Source organism: Marmota flaviventris, chromosome 10, assembly GCF_047511675.1.
Source record: "Marmota flaviventris isolate mMarFla1 chromosome 10, mMarFla1.hap1, whole genome shotgun sequence".
Lineage (NCBI taxonomy): Eukaryota > Metazoa > Chordata > Mammalia > Rodentia > Sciuridae > Marmota > Marmota flaviventris.
Genome location: NC_092507.1, coordinates 15962084 through 15981605, shown reverse-complemented (window position 1 = coordinate 15981605; position 19522 = coordinate 15962084). Strand labels below are relative to the sequence as shown.

The following is a 19522-nucleotide window of genomic DNA, read 5'->3' as shown; positions in this document are numbered from 1 at the left end:
ATCATCTTTTTCATGAAGATCCCTCCCAGAGTTCCATAGCAGGAGTATTGATATTTAGGATCCCTCTCACCTCAGTCTCTCAAATCTGTTTCCTGGACAACTGACAGAGGTAAGCACTAATCAGTTGTCCTGCATTTACTAGTTCTCAGTGCCTAGTTACCTCTTCTCTAAAAAGTTTCCCTGACCTATTTTCTAATGGCCTTAAACTAACCTTAAGGTTATCAAATAGTTTGTTTATTTCTGAAAGACCTTGTAGGTTGGATATTCTGGGGAGTATACCAGCCCTCATGTAATCTGGGGTTTCTGCTCAGTCAATAGGGTACTCATCCCCAAATGTAAGTTGTTACCAACCTAAATGATGAAAAGGGCGGTGCTGCTGCAGTTTGGATGTGGTTTACCTCTGTGGGTTCACGGTTAGAAGCCAGGACCCCAGTGTGATATTAAGAGGTGGTGGGGCTGGGCACCATGGTTCACACCTATAATCCCAATGACTCCAGAGGTTGAGGCAGGAGGATCATAAGTTTGAGTCCAGCCCCAGCAACTTAGCAAGGCCCTGTCTCAAAAGTAAAGAGCTGGAGATATGGGAAGTCATTAGGCTACTGGAAGTGATGCCTTGGGAAAAAATGGATATTGACCTTCTGGTGTGAATTGGTTGTTCTGGAGAGTGAGCTGTTGTTAAGAGAGAGACTGGTGTCTCCCTGGTCTCTGTTTCCTGTCTCAACACGTGATCTCTGGATCCTGCACAACCTTCTGCAGCTGTAATGCCATCCACCAGGAGGTCCTCAGCAGAGGCAGTGCCATGCCCTTGAGCCTCCAAAACTGAACTGAATAAGCCTCTTTCTTTATAAAGGACCCAGGCTCACAAATTTTGCTATGGCCACAGAAAGCAAACAGGTACCTTGACTAAAAAAGAAATATCCAGTCAAGGAAAGCAAAACATTGGGTACAACTGAAGCGATCAACAGGTAAATGATTAAAAGTATTGGCAAGCAGTCCGTGGAATATTATACAGCCTTGTAAACAATGAAGCAGGCCTGAATACCTAAGTGAAGTCATCCATAATATATCACATGTAATCATGTTAGTTATATGATTCCATTTGAGGAAATTAAAAATATATGCACATAAGCATATGTAACCTGACCTATTCAAAAACAATATCTGAAGGTTATCAAATAGTTTGTTTACTTCTGAACGGCAGGAACACTAAAAGAAATGGGGAACATTCCTCACTGTTTCTGTATTTTTTTTTTTTTTCTTAACTACAAGTATGTGTCACTTTCACATCAAGACGGAGAAAAACTTTTCTGGTTTCCCCTCCCGCCCCAGACCTTTCTGAGTGGAAATCCCTAAACCACTCAGAAAACACCTTTAAAAAAAAAAAAAAGTCAAGAGCTTTGTAATATTTTGAACAACCAATAAAAAAAAAAAAAAGGAAAAAAAATTGTTCTAGTTCCCAGCACCAGGCCTTCACAAACCTGGCTTCTAGAAATAGTCTCAATGGTCAGTAAGACCATTTTCAAGGTCAGATCTAAAAGATGGACTAGCTCCACAGGTGAGCTATCCTATAAACCCGACCAGTTCTGCCCCAGCTCTCTTCATCAGCAGGAGCAGCTGCTAACGCTGTTGCATTTGAGGGACAGACACCCAGAACCTTTCCTTCACCCAACCCTCGGGATGACCCACGGGGCAGACACTGTCATCGCCATTTACAGAGAAGCACACTGAGACATGGAGTGAGGGGCCCCCTCAAGGTCACAAAACTAGAAGGCAATGCAACGGCTCAGTCCAGTAAAGAAAAGCCTGGACTCCTCCCGTCGCACTGCCCGGACTCAGGGGCCCAGGCTGGAGGCCGAAACGGGCTTCCGGGGCTCCACTTCCGGCGGAGGGGAAGCGAAATGCAAGGTCACGCCAGACCGAGGGGGCCACAGATCGCAAGGGCAGGGCCTCCCCACTCCTAGAGCTGCCACCACCAGGCCGCCCGCTCGCAGCTACCAAGAGCGAGGGAGGATGAAGAGGGAAGGAGGGAGGAAGCGTTCACCCGCGCAGGTGCCACGCCGGAGGGCGGGGAACCTGGCGGAGAGAACCACAACAACACCCAAAACCAACGACGGCATCCAGGAAAGGAACACCACCTCAGGCCCCGAGCTCGGTGGCGCACCGCCGGAACCGGAAGCCGCACCCCCGGAAGTTGGAGGAGACTAGGTTAGAGGGACTAGGCCTCTCTAGGCCTCGGCGGTGCTCGCCAACTTTATGATTTTAACCCTTGGTGGTCTCTGGGCGTCTTGGGTCCTCAGGCCTCCCGACCGCGCGGGTACAGCCAAGGCCGCTTTCTTGCTGGGGAGAAGTTCTTCGTATTTCGGAGCCGCAGTTTGCCCAGTTACAAAATGGGAAGAAAGGAGCGGGAATTGAGATCCTCTGTGAGCCCGCCTGCCGCTGAGTCAGCGCGCCCCACCCTGAGGTTCCACCCTTGGGCCTTTGCACCACCCAAAGGAAAGAAACCAAAAAGAGAGGCTGCAGGCTGCTATTTGGAGACAGCGGTCCAGTGCGGTGCACCTGGTGGAAGTCAGTCCAGACGACGCAGGGCCCAGTCTATAAAATAGGCCCTGCCTCTTTGTACCCAGACAGCAGTGGGCATATGCTCGAGAGGTTTGACCGTCTGTCCAGGAAGGGACCCTCTGTGTATAGGACGGTAAATCTTAGCCCTATGTGTCTCTGCCCCAGGTCTTTCCAGTTGCTACCAGGGTAGGCACGCCAGCCTCATGTTTAAGAAATGAAGCTTTAGGTGGGCTCAGTGGCATGTGCCTGTAATCCCAGCGATTTTTCAGGAGGCTGAGGAAGGAGGATTGCAAGTTTGAGGCCAGTGTCAGCAACTTAGTAAGACTCTGTCTCAAGACTTAAAAAATAAAAATAAAATGTACTGGGAATATAGCTCAGTGGAATGCCATCCTGGGTTCAATGCCCAGTACAAAGTACAAGTGTGTGTGTGTGTGTGTGTGTGTGTGTAATCATCTAGCGACATCATAGCCATCTTAGTAAGCAGAATATACTTCAGGATGTTTGAGCAACAACATCACCCGATGCATTCCTGTTCATATCTCTGGTTAAGAGTTTATTTTCTATCTTGGGCTGGGGTTGTGGCTCAGTGGTAGAGTGCCCTAGCACATGTGAGCCCCAGGGTTCGATCCTCAGCACCACATAAAAAAATAAACAAAATTTTTAAAATGCATTTAAAAAAATAAAAATGAATCATGTAACTTAAAAAAAAAAAAGAGTTTATTTTTCTATGTTACTGCTGGAGGTAGATCAACAGGACCAAGGGCCTTGTCTGTCCTCTCACCATCAAGTCCCCAGCACTTAAAACTGAGCATAGACTGAGTAAGCATTGGTTGAATTAAGAAGGAAAAGAGATACAGAGAAGAGTTTTATGATAAAGCCAATCTGATACCGATCACCAGCAACCTAGCTGTGATTTCACAGAATTAGGTTTCTGAACTTGACGTAGCAAGGGAAACAGCACACCAAAGAAACTGGAGTGTCTCCCCAAAAGAAAGGGAAGGGTGGGCTGGTGCGATGGCCCACACCTGTCATCCCAGCGGTTTGGGAGGCCGAGGCAGGAGGATCGCATTGGCAAGGCGCTAAGCAACTCAGTGAGACCATGTCTCTAAATAAAATACAGAATAGGGCTGGGGATGTGGCTCAGTGGCTGAGTGCCCCTAATTTCAATTTCAATGCCTGGTACCTGCCTCCCCCCACCAAGAAAAAAAGGAAAAGAAAGGGAAGGGTGGAGTTGAGGTAAAATTAAAATGAATCGGGTGGATGGGCGCAGAGCAACCCTGGCAGTGTGTAAAGGTCTAACATCTGGCTTGGACTAAAAATCAGACTAACAGTTCTGTTTCCTTGGACACCACAAAGTTAACATAAATATAGACTGTAGTTCAGAAGCCTCTTTTCAGAAGCTATGCACCTGGGCTGGAAATCTAGGCTGCTTCTCTTATGTTGAATCCGGCTCCAACCAACTAGGCAAGAGTGGGGTGTTCTGTTCTCAGGGATGTGATTCTAAACAGCAGAGTTTCCAACAGTCTCTGACTTTAGACAAGGTTTCTCAGCACTATGTCTTTGAAACTGATTAACACAAGGAAGTTTGACAGAGTCACATTTGATGGGCATCCCTGTCTGCCTCTGTCATCTGGTGAACGGGCCATTGAGACCTCCAGTCTTCTGGCCCCAATGTGACCCATCTCCTGGGGCCCCTCAACGTCATAGGTCTCCATTAGAACGTGGAGCCAAGTCATAACCCTTGCTTGGGGGGATCCAGCATCCCAGTTCGGGTCATCTTCCTGTGTCTCCCAAACCTGACACAGAAAACCAGTAGGTATGCAGCCTATGTCCAGTAAATCTAGTTGCTGGTGGGTTTTCTAAATGCAAAGAAAAAGAAATGGAAGCAATAAACAAATGGGTGGAAGCTGTAAGAGAAGTGGGAAAGGGGGTGACTTGGGAGGGGGATACCAGAAATTGAACCCAGAGGTGCTTTACCACTGAGCTACATCCCCAGCCCTTTGTATTTTTTTATTTTGAGAAATTTCACTAAATTGCTGAAGTTGGCCCTCCTGCATCAACCTCCCAAATTGCTGGGATTACAGGCATGTGCCACAGTACCCATAACAGAGTTAATTATTTATTTGTTTATTAGGGGATTGAACTCAGGGACACTCGACCATTGAGCCACACCCCCAGCCCTAGTTTGTAATTTATTTAGAGACAGGGTTTCACTGAGTTGGTTAGCACCTCCCTTTTGCTGAGGCTGGCTTTGAACTCGAGATCCTCCCGTCTCAGCCTCCCATCTCAGCCTCCCATGCCACTGGAATTACAGGCGTGCGCCACCATGCCCAGCTGGAGTAACTTTTTGAGAGCTCTATTTCCCAAAGTCAACACGTCTGAACTATGGCCAATATCAATGTTCCAGGAAAGGAAAAAGAAACAAATAAAATGGAATCGTTGACTTTTACGATTAAATGAATGGCTCGTTTGACACTTTGATGATTTTAACAGGAGAATGAAATTGTTAGCATCAGGCATTAAAGAGAGAGCATCCCAGTGCTGATCCTTTACCATCTTTAAAAGATGCTTTTTAAATGGAGATTGTTGATTTTTCATGATTTAGAAAGCAAAAGTGAAAATTGTTGTTGTTGATGACTCCAATTGTTGCCCCAAAACTTAAATTATTGACTAGATGGTCTTTAAAACGATTTAAATTGTTGAGATTTGGAGATTTAAGGATAGGAAGACTGGATGGTCAAATTGTTGAGTTTTAGGAAAGATTCCTTGACTCTCTGCCGCCCTTGTGTGGCCCATAGAGGGTCATAGCAGCCCCTAGCCTCCCCCAGTGGCTGGGTGGAGGCCCCTGGGCCTGCAGCTTGGTCACAGTGTGGGATCACACAGGACTCACTTCCCTTCATTCTGAAACTGTTTTGGAAAATTATCCAAGGGCCCCTCCCTGGGCTGTGGGGAGGAGAGGACTTTGCAGCCCGCCTGCAGTCGCCCGCACCTGCTTGGCTCTGTGGTCAGACTCAGTAAAAATGATTCATGTTTGTGTGGTTCCAGAACTTCCTCTCGCCCTCCCCCACACCCCCTTGATGCAGAAGTCTCCTTCCTTGCCTGCCCTCGCTCTGGCCTTGCCAGACCAGTTCTTGGGTTTTGTAAGAGCCAGAGTAGGGCTGAGGGCTGGAAGAAAGTTTTGTGGAGACGGTTGAAATCCCATGAGTGGCCTTAGGAGAAAAATGTGGGCAGTTTGTCATGTGTGGGGGCAGTGTTAGAGAAAAGGGAAAAGAGGGGGGATTTTAGGAAGTATTGTTGATACAATCATTTTGAAGAACCATTTGGTAATTGGTAAAGTTGAAAAGGAGTACACCCTCCCACTCAGCAATCCCATTTCTTGGAATATTCCCTAGAGAAATCTCGCACATGTGCATCTGGAGGTAAGTCCAAGGACATCCACTGAAGCATTGGTTGTAATCACAAAAACATTGGCTCTGTGTAAATGTCCACTGTTGGGGGGAAAAGCATAAATAATTGGTGGTGTTATGTAATAAGGTACCCTACAAGCTCTCAGCAGTGAACTAGAGATAGATAAAGCAGCACAATTGCAGCTCAAAAAAGTAAACATTAAATGGAGAAGTGAGTTACATGTCAGATCACATAACATGTCTGTATTTTAAAAAAATGTAATATATTGTTTATGGATATTTATATGTGCAGTACAGCATGGAGCAGAAGGATAATCACCAAACTCATTTTGTCAGCCAGAATAAGTTAAGTCCTTGCTGCTGTGACAAACATTACCCCCAAGCTTAGTGTTATGACAAACAGAATTTATTTCTTGGTTGTGTGACATGTTCATCAGGGGTTTGGTGGAGTTTCTGCTCCACAACAGCTCACTCTGGGACCACGTTGACCAGCAGCCACCAGATGCCGTGGCAGAGGGAACAAGAGCTTGGCAGACAGCCCTCGTATGCCTGTGTGGACATCTCCTTCCCTATGCACCTAGGCTAACTGTGAGGTTGGCCGACTTACCTGTACTCCCAGCCCTCAACCTGCTCTAGGTAGGTAGCTAGTAAATGTTTAATGACTCTGATTTACTCATTTCTCTTTAAATAATGAGCCATATCAGCGCAGGAACCGTATCTTCCTCCCCCTCTGAGCCTTCTTCTGGAACAACGAACGAATGTTCGATGAGTGAATGAACAACCATGGCCCTCCTTCTCCAGCCCCAGAATAGAACCCACGGCCCTCCCCACTGTACCGTGAGCCTTCCAGGAGGCTGACAAGGTCAGTTTTCCTGCAGGTTTTTATTCTATTTTTAACACCTTTATTAAAAGCCACTGGTTTGTGTGTGACTGTATACTAGGGTGAACACCTTGTCCCAGTTTTCCAGGGACTTTCTGCACTAAAAGTCCTTGGAAACCCTCAGGCAACCAGGATGGCGGGGCGCCCCTTCTTCTCTATGGGCCTCGTGTTTTTCTCATCTTCATCTGAGAGGGTTGGATCTGGCCTCCCCTGAGCATTTCAGATCTAAGATTTTAAGAACCAGTCAGAGGGGAAACGGTAAGTCAACGAAGGCAGACAGACTCGGGGCTTTCTGAGATCTTTATTCTTTATTCTCCAGGGGGGAGTGAGGTCCACACTGCCGGCTGGGCCGTGGTGCTAGTGGCTTGCTATGGTCTGTAAAAACACAAGACAGAATAGCCTAGTTAGGAGGGCAGATTCCGGAACGGGATGGAACTGGGCTCCACTCCCAGCCCTGCCACTCACCACCCTGTAGTGTGACCCTGGAAGAGCGACTGCACCTCTTTGAGCCCTAGCTTCCTCATCTCTATAGCGGGAGGAGGAGGAGGACTTGCCAGGGGCTTCTGGATCCAGCTCTCGGCCAGGTTCTGTTCTCACCCTGGGCCTGGAACTCCTGTACGCGGGCTACTACTGTTACCATGAACAATAGTCGTCCTCGCTGACTCCTGTCCCCACATGAGGGCTGTGTTCTCCCTGGGGCCTGAAGTGTCCCCTGTCCCATGATGCTCACCACCTTCTTTTTTATTTTATTTATTTATTTGGTATTTGGGGTTGAACCCAGAGGCACTGAGCCACATCCCCATCCCTTTTTATTTTATTATTTTTATTTTGAGACAAGGTCTCAATGAGTTGCTGAGGCTGGTCTTGAACTTGCGATCTTCCTGCCTCAGCCTTGCCAGGTGCTGGGATTAGAGGTGTGCACCGAGGCACCCAGCCCGCCTCCCTTATTCTTGTTGTTTTCCCATCTGTCCCCTCTCAGGCAGCCCTTTGTCGGGCATCTCTCTCTGTCCTCCAGAATAAGAAAGGTCGTGATCCAGAGAAAACGCCTCATAAACACCCCAACGCTCCCCAGAAAACTAAGGGGCCCTTGGGGCCCCACTACAGCAGACAACACCCCCAAGGCCCATGGAATGTCTTCACGGCCCTGCCCTGGCCTCAGGAGCCTCCCAGGCCCCTCAGGCTGTGGCTCCTCTCCAGAGCCCCCCCCCCCCAGGCCTCCTCACCTCCTCTATCCACTCATTGAAGGCGGAGACGCGGGTGAACACCGTGGGCTTCTTCAGGGTGTTGCAGCCGTAGGCAGACACAAAGCTGGTCACCCCGTGGACCTGCCAGGAGCCATCCTCTGTGGGGCAGTTGAGGGGTCCTCCAGAGTCACCCTGGAACATCAGGGAGGGGTGAGTTGGTTCTGAACCTTAGAGCTTTTGAGCAACCCTCATAGGAGTTGAATTCTCTGGGAATTGGTTTGCTTATCTTTTTGTTTGTTTTTTATTTTTGGTAACAGGGATTGAACCCAGGGCCCCTAACTGCTGAGTCACACGCCAAGCCCTTTTTATGTTTTATTTTGAGACAGGGTCTCACTGAGTTGCTTAGGGCCTCACTAAACCGCTGAGACTGGCTTTGAACTCATGATCCTCCTTCCTCGGCCTCCTGACCCACTGGGATTACAGGTGTGGGCCACTGCGCCCATCTCCGTGTGCTTATTTGTGATGGGAAAAATAGTATCTGCCTTATACAATTTTGTGTGGATTAAATAAGATGATACAAGATCTTAGCACAGCACAGATGAAGTACTCGTTAGTTTCCATTCACGCCCCCAGAACAAAGAGAACTTTTTTTTTTTTTTTTAATGGTGCTGGGGATTGAACCCAGGGCCTTGAGCTTGCAAGACTAGCACTCTACCAACTGAGCTATATCTCCAGCCCTGAGGACATTCTTAATGTTATAACCTCAGAGCCAACGTTGACAGGGCTTTGGAACTGATGGGGAAGCCTGAGGACCCCGGGAAACGGTGACTTCTGCAGGTCAAGTCTGCATGCGAACTGGGCCTAGGAGCCAGGGCTCCTCACTCCCAGGCCCGGCTCTGTCTGGGCTCCACTCTTGCCTAGTCTGGGGGTGGAAGGAGCAAGTGGGCAAGGTACCTCCTCCACCTTCAGGCAGGTGGCAGAGGGACTTCAGGGAACTGCACACCCCACACCACCACCGACAGGTGAGAGCTGACTCACGTTGCAGCCGGAGCGGATGTCCCCACCAGCGCACACCATGGTCCTCTTCACAGAGAAGCCCCACCAGTCCCACTGGGAGCAGTGCTGGTAGTCCACCACGGGCAGCAGCGCCTGCTGCAGCTTGTCCGGCAGAGGCCCGTTGGCTGTGGGGATAGAGAGCGCTGAGAGGGAGACCTGGGGGTGGGGGCGAGGAGCCCGACAGTGGGGGGCATTCAAGGCACACAGCTCTTCTGATCTGAGGGGGCCCTTGTAGTCCTGCATCTGATTGACACCGCTCCATCCTTGGCACCTGGCACCCGACAGATACCCCAAAATGTTTGATTGAACACATTCACGTCTGGGAGGAGGGGGGACAGGTTGTAGCTGGAAAGGGACGGGAGTAAGGTGCAAGGACCCATCCTGGTGTGGCCTCTGACCCCCCAGCCCTTGCCCTTCTGCCACTGTCCCTGGGGCTGGCTAGAGGGGTCAGCACTTACTGTAAAGGCGGCCCCAGCCGCTGATGTAGCAGGGGGTCTCATTGGGCAGGATGTCACCAGGTGGAGGGAGGCTGGCGAGCTGGACAGTGTCCCCTAGCCGGGCGCTGCGTGAGAGCTTCACAAGGGCGATGTCATTGCTGGGGAGCAGGGGGAGAGTCACACGGAGCCGGGCCTCCAGGGGATCAGCTCCCACCTGTGGCCCTTAGTGCGGGCATTTTGGGCTCCAGGGGCCCCTCTTCTACCCTGCTCTTAAATCTGTCAAGCAGTTTAGAAAAGCCCCCAGAGCCCCTTCAGCCTTGCTGGCCTTGGCCTTCATGGTGGTCCTGGCCATGTTCCCAATGGCCCTGTCACTTTAGCTGCATGGGAGACACCTGGAGGGCTGGTCAACACAGGTTGCTGGGGCCCGGCCCAGTATCTCCAAGGCAGTGGGTCTGGGCCCAGAGGACTAAGAATCCGGGGTTCCCAAGGGCCACAGCCGCTGCTGCCCCAGGACGGCACTTGGAGAAATCCCGCCCTCTGTCTTCCTGTGCCTGCTTGTCCCTCAAGCCGTTTCTCCAGGGTCTGAGTTGTCTCTCTGCTCACCCCAGCAGCCCTGCGAGGATGGGTGGGGTCTCATCGTTGTGGCCCCAGACGCCTACGCTGCACTTTCAAGGGCTCTGCTTAGGAGAAAGCTGAGCTTGAAAGGCTTAAGGTGGTCTCCTTGACCTTCCCACCACCCAGGAAGTCCTGCTTCATGGACACCCTTTGACAAGTGGCAAAACTGTGATCCAGAGAAGGACAGTGATTTGCCCAGGCTACTCGGAGCTGTGCCGGAGCCTGACTCCCAGTCCCCACGGCGCTGGGGACCCAGGATGGCCATCTGTTGAAGAAGAAGCCTTGGATTTGGGCGAAGGGGGCCAGAGGAGCCCTTGGTTTGGCAAGTTCCTATTCATCCCTGGGCTCTGCTGTCCCCTCCGTAGGGAGAGGTCTGGTGTCGGTCCTTGAAGGCTCTGCTGGCTCCTGCCTTGGTGATGGGGCCTGGGCCGAGGCTGCTGGCAGACCCCCTCTCCCTGCGGTTCTCCTCAGGTTCATCTTGGGTCGTGGAGGGACAGGTGGAAGAGCCCGGTCCCACACCTGAGTGTTTACTCACCCACAGGCCACGCAGCTGGGGTTCCACTTTGGATGTACGAAGAGGTCCCCTCGGTTGATGGGGATCACCTGCTCGGGGCCTTCCTCCACACTCTGGTCGTACTCGCCCAACACCACCTGGTAGGTCAGGGAGCTCCTGCAGGTGGAGGTTGGGTGAGTCTAGGCCTCAGCCAACCCAGTGTCCCAGGCTGCCTGAGTCACACAGGGGAGGGCCGGGGCAAGTGAGAGAACTCACGAGATGCAGTGGCCTGCAGTCAGAACCCAGTCAGGGGCGATGAGGCTGCCGCCACAGGTGTGGTAGAAGACGCCGTTCTTCTCATACTGCAGGGAGACCTGGTGGCCAAGGAGGAAAGAACCGGAGTGGTCTGGGCCCCACTGTTTGGGTCATCAGCAATGATTTTATTGGTTGTACACTGTACAACTCTAGAGGGCGCTGTCCACACAGAAAGAAATGTGCAGTGCATAACCTACACAGCTGCTCAAGGCGGATTTTCCCTCTGGGATCATATTCTGATTTTGCTAAAGCTTTATGTCCCCAGGCTCTGTGACTTCTCTGGGAACCCCAGCATTCTCTGATCTGTAGGGCATCCCCAAACCTTCCGTACCTTGAGAGTTTCCCAAGACCCTCTGTTCTGTCACCACCCCCTTCCACTCTTCTGACCCTCAGATCTCTCAAGGACTCTGGGATCTGGTGGCGCACAGCTCACCCAGAATCCTTTGCCTCATTTCTCATTCTCTACACATTCCTGATTTTAGAAATTCCCTCTAGACCAAGGGTTGGCAAGCTACGGTCCACGGGCCAAACCAGGCTCACACTCATTCATTTATGTGTTGTCTGTGGCTGCTCTCGGGCTACAGTGGCAGAGTTAAGTTGCTGATGCAGACACCATAAGGCCAGTAAGGCCTTCCATATTGACTGTGTGTCCCTTCACAGAACAAGCAGGCTGACCCTATCAGCTGGACTTTCTGTGATAATAGGAATGTCTTTGCTGTCCAATATGGCAGCCACCATGTCTTGATCCCCAATATGGAAGCCACCATGTCCCATTTTTAACTTTGGTTCCCAAGATGGCAACCACTAGCCTCATGTGGTTAATGAGTATTTGGAAAGTGGCTACCAAGGAAGAACTGAATTTTTAACTTCGTTTAATTTTAGTTAAATATAAATAGCCCCACGTGGCTGGTTTCTACTATGGCTGACAGTACAGTGGCTCTGACTCTCTGGGCTTCCCTCCACTGGCTTCTAGAAAGTTCCTATCTTTTTGCTGCTCTCAGACTGTACAACCCTGTTGTGGGATTCAAGGAATCTAGAAAGGAGTCCCCCAAAATCTCCTTCCCTAAACACAGTGCCTGAAGTTCTACCCTTAGTGTGCCACATCCTTAAACATTGCCCTCACTCCAGGTTCTATATATATATATATATATAGTTGTAGATGAACATAATACCTTTAGTTTATTTATGTATTTTTATATGGTGCTGAGAATCGAACCCAGTGCCTCACACGTGCTAGGCAAGTGCTCTACCACTGAGCTACAGCCCCAGCCCCCAGTTTCTATTTTTAAACAGCAAACGGCCCCGTGAGATGTTACACATGGGCAAAACCTCTGTGAGAAGCAGATTGTCCAAGGGGTTTGGAAGCTGAAGCAGATATTGGAAAGGAAGCAATGCAGCCGGAACTGGATGCTGTGTGACCAGAGGCTGGGGTCCAGAGCCCACAGTGGGGACGAGTGTGGCTGCCATTACTCTTACCTGCCAGGGCCAGCTGTAAGGAACCGCGTCCTCACCGTTGACAACACGGCCGATGGACTTGTAGGAAGGTCGGGCGCAAACTGAGGCTAGAGTGAGGAGTAGATGTGTCAGTCCTCCAGAGGGTTCAGGGTCCTGGTCCTATTTGTGCCACCGATTGGCTGTGTGACTCTATACAAGCCCCTCTCCCTCTCTGGACCTCAGTAGCCACATTTGAACTAGCATCCCCAGAGTGTAGGTCCCCTTTAGTGAGAGGATTGAATGGTACCTGGCCAATGAGCCCTTGGGAATGATAGCTATTGTCACACAGAGAGGAAGCTTCGAAGGAAGACTGCCTGGGTTCAAGGTGCAACTAGGTCACTTGTTTTAGGATGAGCTACTTTACTTCTCTGAGGGTCAGTTTCCCCATCTATAAAACGGGAACAGCAGAACTGTCCTCATGGGACCCTGATGATGCTATGAGGTCATCTACAAAAAAGCCCTGAGCATTCTGCCAGGTACACAGTAAGCACTCAGTAAATGTTATCCTTTACCATTATGGTCAGTCAAGGGAGACTGCTTGGAGGAGGTGGCCCTGAGATGGACAGTAATATGGCAGAGAGATGAGGAAGAGGATGTGAGCTGGGTGGAGGGAGAGGAAGAGGAGAGTTGGAGTGTTCAGCCCAGGAGTGGAAATTCCAACCCAGCCATCCAAGTGCAGGGTTCACCCTCTCGACCATGAGACATTGTTCAAGGACTCCCACAGCCTTTGGGGGCATCTGGTTTCTGCTGACCTACTCTGGCCACAGCTTCCCTCCAGCCCCCAGCTGAAGGCCCCACAGTCATGCCCTGGGTTCACCAAGATTCCCTCCTATGGAACCAGAGATGGATGCAGAGTTCAAGGGCTCCCAGGCCAACGCAGCTCAGGGACAGAGGTACAGGTCGGGGGTCTTACCAAGGGCCACACATAGGAGGGAACTCAGCAGCCGGAGCATGGTGAGTTTTGAGACGAATAGAAAGAATCAGGGAGCCGGGGCTCTAATATAATGCAGAAGGCAGGCGGAAGGGGCCGACATGGCCCCAGAACAGGTGGTAGAAGACCAAGTTTCCCACGGTCAAGGCCATGGCTTTTCCCACGGCAGACAGAGGACCAACAGCCAATACAAGGGCCCAGGGTCCCCTCCAACATGTGACTGCACAGGTGGCCCGGAAGAGCCGGCTGATAACAAGGGACTGGGGAAAAGGGTTCCATCAGAAGGGCCAGCCTCTTCCAGGAAAGCAAGTGGGGCTAGGAGGAGGGCAGACCTGGCCAATCGGATCCCGGCTCTGTCACGTCCAAACTCTGTGACCTTGAGCTCACGGTTCAACCTCTCAGAGTCTCAGATTGATATTGGTCTCTACCTCAATTAAAGTGATTTTGTTGGTAGGCGCAGTAGCACCCACCTGGTAATCTCAGCTACTCTAGAGGCTTGAGGCAGGGGGATTCCAGGTTCAAGGCCAGCCCCAGCAACTTAACCAGAGACTGTGTCTCCAGAGAAAAAGCGTTAGGATATAGCTTGGTGGTAGAGCATCCCTGGGTTAAATCCTCGGTACCTTATAAAAAAAGTAAAAGTATTTCACTGGGCACTTTCTGTCCCAGGCCATGAGCTCCAGTCTAGTGGGGTGAGCAATGAGGAATCAGCATAAGTGAGTGAAGCCTATTTCCAGGGGAAAGAGGTGGTGGGTGCTATGACGGGAAGCATCGTGGCTGGGATGGGAACAGAAGGAACCCCTCCTTTAGGTGGGAACGAGGGAAAGGGGCATTTGGGCTGCGAGTAGCCATTGGATTGAGTCCTAAAGGATAAGTAAAAGCCAGTCACGGGAAGTCCTGCTGGTAAAGCGCTCTGGATGGAGGGGACAGCAAGCGTGGAGCTCTGGAGGCAAAAATGGACTTGGTTTGTTCGAGAAAAGGGAGCCTGGTGTGGCTGGAGCTCAGAAATCCGCGTGGAGAGAGTGGGGAGATCCTGCCAGCCAAGGGGACGCTTCTGGAGCAGAAGTCACATGTGACCCAGCAGTTCCACCCCAGGGGACGTGGACATTCATCTGTAGGAAAGACCGAGCCCCTCCTGGTCATTTGTTGGGAACAGCCTCCCAGCCCAGGGCCTGGCACTTTGGAGCGCTCCACACGATGTTTGCTCAATAAGGCCAGCAGCTCCGGCTCCCCCGGGGACTCCTCCTGTCCATCCCCGGCACCCTAGGGCAGCGTGTGGCTCCCTCTGGGGCACCCACAGTTTGGAAGCCTGGGGAAGGGCAAAGCTTAGCTGTGCTAAGTGAACCGGTGGCAGGTGGGGCACCTGGCTAGAGCGGACCCCCTGCAGTCACACCCACAGTGACACCTGCCACTCCAGTAGCCTGGGTCTGTGGAAAATGTGTGGAGGCAACTGAAGCAGCTGTGAAAGTCCTTCACACTGTGATACCATCAGCCTGGGTGTGTTTGTTTACCCAGCTTTGACACTCGGAGCCAGTCCCCAGACCCCCGCCCAGGAGGAAGGAGAGAGGGCCCGGAGCGGGCAGCATGGAGAGGCAGGTCAGCACTCCCAGATGCCACCACAGAGGGCCTGACACCCACGGAGCCAAAACACCACCTAGTGCAACCTCTGCTATCTCAGAGAGGGGGACGTCATTCCAGAGAAAAGCTGGGACTTGCTCAAGGTCCTCCGGTTTGTCACTGTTTGGCCTGGCAGAGGCTCTCCCAAGGGCATAGGGGAGGGTTCAAACCCTCTGCCAACTTCAAACAAGAAACCTCCTCAGCCCTTATCCAGGTGGCCTTGAGCAAGTCCTAGTCACACTGTACGCTCCACAGACACGCGGCCACCTGGCCTCTGCTTGGTCCCGAGAGAGAGAGAGACGGCCCTCTGAGGCCAGCTGTCCATCACCGTCCCTGCCAGGTGGGTCTCATCCTTAAGGCATGTATGTGGGCGGACACTGGCACTGCACTGCTGATTAACCCTGGGGAGGGGGCTGGCCCGGGAGATACCTGAGTAAAACCACAGGAGAACGTGTGCCCAGCCAGGAGAGGGGGGGTCCATCCCATGAGCCTAGGCAGGAAGCAGGGCGAGCCACCCCTGGAGAGGGACGTGTTAGTGAACGTCTGGTGGGAGAGCGTGAGGGGTTAGGAGGTAGGTCTAGGAAGCCGGGGAGACTTTATCTTGGAGCGTGGTCCATTATTTCCACCCAGTAGGAAGATCCATGGGGACCACAAGTTCATTCATCTTCAAATCCTCAGTGCCTAGAAGGCAGCTCAGCACGTAGTAGGTTTTCAATAACACTTACTAAAGGAGGCGACAAAGGGTAGCTGAAGGGACTGTTTGTTTGTTTTGCAGTGCTAGGGATTGAACTCAGGGGCACTAGACTACTGAGCCACATCCCCAGCCCATTTTTTATTTTAAGAGAAGGTCTCACTGAGTTGCTTATGCCTCATAAGTTGCTGAGGCTAGCCTCAAACTTGTGATCCTCCTGCCTCAGCCTCCTGAGTGGCTGGGATTACGGGAGTGCACCCCTGAAGGACTCTAAATGCCGTCCTCTTCCTACTCTGAAAGCGCAGTTGACCCTGACATTCATACTGGACACATCTGGAGGCCACCCCTGTGTGTCCCCAAAAAGCTTAGTAGCAGCTCTTGGATGGGGACTCCGAAGAGCAGTGTCTAGAGGAGATGAAGAGAGTTTCTGGATCGACGAACCCACCAGCGCAGAGCCCCACGTAGCCAGGGGCTTTGTCTGCTTGGTTCATTGCTATGGCATCACCTCTCAGAGCAGAACCCAGGGGGCATTCAGTAACGCGCCAATAACCTGATGAGATTGGGCGCGGTGGCACACACCTGTAATCCCAGCTGCTCAGAAGCCTGAGGCAGGAGGATCGTAAGTTCAAAGCCAGCCTCAGCAATTTAGCAAGATGCTAAGCAACTCAGTGAGACCCTGTCTCTAAATAAAACAAAGAATAGGGCTGGGGTTGTGGCTCAGTGGTTGAGTGCCCCTGAATTCAATCCCTGGTACTCCTCCCCAGAAAAAGATTGGGAAATATGAGGTCAAACAAAATCCAAACGGCTGTTTCCTACCGCACTTCCCTGAGCCTTTGATGTGGGGGTGAACTGTGAGTCACACACAATGGTGTAAGCCCAGGCCCCTCGGGAGCTCCACCGCCCTGAAGCTCCCCGCTACCAGCCCATCTCTCTCTGATGGGCAGCCCAGCACTGGGGAGGAGAAAGAGGCCCACGGTCAGACAGGTGCCCCGTCTGTGGCCCAAAAAAAGCCACTGAGAGGACCCAGGCTGGGACAAGCACAGGTGTCTCTTGTCTCAAGGAAGGTGCCACCTCACCTGGAACCCAAGGAGCCGCTGGGCAACGGGCACAGCCTCATTCCCATGGCAGGTGCCACGGTTTCCGGGGTGAGCGGGGGTGGGGGCCGGGAGAAGCCCTCCAGCTGCCGTGGGGGGAGGGACAGAGGCACCAGGACCCCTCCTGTCACATACGCACTCAACAACAGGGCACCTTCCAGAGCCCGGGCACTCTTCAGCCACCAGGGAACCTCTGTGCAGCCTGCAGAGGTACCTCACCAGCTTATAGATGCAGTGGGGGCCTCCGGGATTAGGGGTGGCCCCACTGAGCAGCCCCCGGCTGGCTGACCCTGTGGGTAGCCTCTGGGGGCTCCTATGTGCCCTGGCCTTGGTCCGGCCAATGGGAGATGCCAGCAGGAGACTGGGGGACAGAGAGCAATTTGGGAATTTGTCCCTTGGCTCCCCACACATGAGCCTCAGGCGTGTGATGGCTGCAGTCTTCCCCAGAGACCCTCGCTCATGGCCAGTGGCCTTCTCTTTTCCCCACCTCTGGGCTCCATTAACTGCTCCCTCCCTTTGCCCCTTGAGGCCTGGGTGGGGGGACCTGTTCCTCACTGTAGCTGGCCTCTGGACACTTCACTGGCCCTGGGTAAGTTACCCAACCCTGTCCCAGCTTCTATTAAATAGTCCCCAGTGACCCTTTGGGGTTGACGTCTGTTCCCTTCAAGACTCTTACTGTGATGAGGGTTTGGTTGAATAAAACCGAAGTCACGAATAACACAGAAGAAGAGAGACGTTTACTGCCCTCGACGTCAAAGCCCATGCTAACTTCGCACCTCTGCTCTGTGGCCTTATCTGCTCCCTCTCAGGCGCTTCCGTCCCCAAGATGGGCCCTCTTTACCAAGGCGTGTATTACGGGTCAAGTCGTGTTCCCCAGAATTCCTCCACGGAAGAAGCCTCACCCCTTGTGTCAGTCAGCTTTGTTTCACTATAATGAGTGCCTGAGACCATCACCTTATAAAGAGAAAAGGTTCACAGCTGTAGAGGTTTCAGTCTGTGGTTGGTCGCTCCTGTTGCTTTGGGCCTGTGGCAAGGCAGCCCATTGTGGTGGAGTGCATGGGGAGCAGAACCCCTCACCCGTGGCAGGAAGCAGAAGAGGAGGAGACCTTCGGTATCCCACAGTCCCCTTCCTCGGCACCCCCCCCAGTGACCTGAAGACCTTTCCTAGGCCCCACTTCTTAAAGGTTTCACCCCCTCCCAGTACTGCCATGAGCACCTGGTTCTTTAAGGGCCATCTGACATCCAGACTGTAGCACCAGGTACCCTATTTTGGAAATAAGGTCATTGCCAATGTAATTAATGAAGATGGGGTCCTTAGGGTTGGCCCTCATCTAGTATAACTGATGTTTTGATAAAAAGGGGAAATTGGGACACAGAGAGACCCAGAGAGAGGAGAGATGGCCTTCCACAAGCCACGGAGAGAAGCCTGGAACCGGTTCGTTCCTCGTGGCCCTCCGAAGGGATCAACCTGCCTCTGTGGAGGCAGCCCTAATAGTCCAGCATGTGACGGCTGTGATCACACCGCATTCCAGACCGAGAGAGGGCAAGGGCCGGCTTCATCTGTATTTATTTACTTTCAGTCCTGGGAATTGAACCCAGGAGCATTTTACGACTGAGCCACGTCCCAGCCCTTTTTATTTGCTTATTTATTTTTGAGTCAGGGCCTTAGTAAGTCACCCAGGCTGGCCTCAAGTGTACAGTTCTCCTGGGATCACAGGCAGGTGCCAGCTCACCGAGGGGCAGGCCTTATCTTTAAGCTCTCGACCTGGAATTTGCAGGCATCCCTTCTGCCTGCCCAGGAATCAGCCCCCGGCCTCCTCTGTCTGCCTGGGGGGCAGGAGAACGTGGCTTTCCTTCTGCACAGCCCTGCACACAGTGAAAATCCTCCTAGTGGGGAGGAGGGGGAGAATGGATGGCAGGGGCAGCTACAGGTCTCTGCTACGAAGTACAAACATTCTCGGACGCAAGTGACAGAATCACAGTTATGAGATTTATAACCTCACGGGACTGGATTGGGGTTGAGAGGTGGCGGGGGGCGGTGTCAGAGTGAGGCTACCAGGGCCCAGCTGCAGTTCTCTGCAGTTCTCTTGGCTGTGCCTGGTATAAGCCACCAGCCTCTTCCTCAGGCTGGAAGTAAGAGGGCCACCCGGGGCCAGCCAGGTCACACCAGAAGAGAGAACTCTCAAGTATGGAGTTTAGTCCAGGGAACTGGCTACCTAGGCAGGGGAAGTGCTGAGAGGGAAGGTCAGAGAGCCCAGGGACCCGACCCTGCCACTTCCCGGGATCACCCAGCAGAAACTGGGCCCAAGCCTGTCCTGGGGGCCATGCAGGAGGCACAGGGAGAGAGATACCTTGGTTTCTCTTTTCCTTATCGGCTCCCACCAGGAGCCTGCAGACACAGTTGGCTCCTGCCCACCAGGTGCAGTCAGAGGGGGCCCGGGCTTCCATGGGGGCAGGGTGGGGCAGAGGGAAGCTGCTCTGCTCACAGCAGCTAGGAAGTGGGGGGGAGGCGTGTCCCCAGTGACCTACTTCCTCCAACTAGGTCCCTTCTCCCCACAGCCCATTCAGCCATCAGCAGATTAATCCACTGGTGAGATCAGAGCCCTCATGATCCAATCACTACCCCAAAGCCCCACCTCTGAACACATGAGGCTTTGGGGGACATTTCAGATTCAAACTGTAACAGCCACTTCACAGGGCCCTGTACACAGCAGGCGTCAATGCACACAGGGTACACACACACACACACACA

The 19522-nt window shown here is 52.3% G+C and overlaps 1 protein-coding gene across 1 annotated transcript; it reads right to left on the bottom strand.

The window, feature by feature from the left end:
- Window positions 1-7128: 7128 nt before the first annotated feature.
- LOC114094401 (chymotrypsin like elastase 3B) lies at window positions 7129-19271 on the bottom strand. The gene is made up of 8 exons (XM_027937553.2): window positions 19122-19271; window positions 12423-12508; window positions 10908-11005; window positions 10674-10808; window positions 9545-9681; window positions 9069-9211; window positions 8070-8222; window positions 7129-7221 (listed from the first exon to the last, which is right to left on the bottom strand). The coding sequence occupies exons 1-8, from the start codon at window positions 19216-19218 to the stop codon at window positions 7204-7206; spliced, it is 867 nt and encodes a 288-aa protein (XP_027793354.2). The 5' UTR covers window positions 19219-19271; the 3' UTR covers window positions 7129-7203.
- Between the last annotated feature and the right edge of the window lie 251 nt (window positions 19272-19522).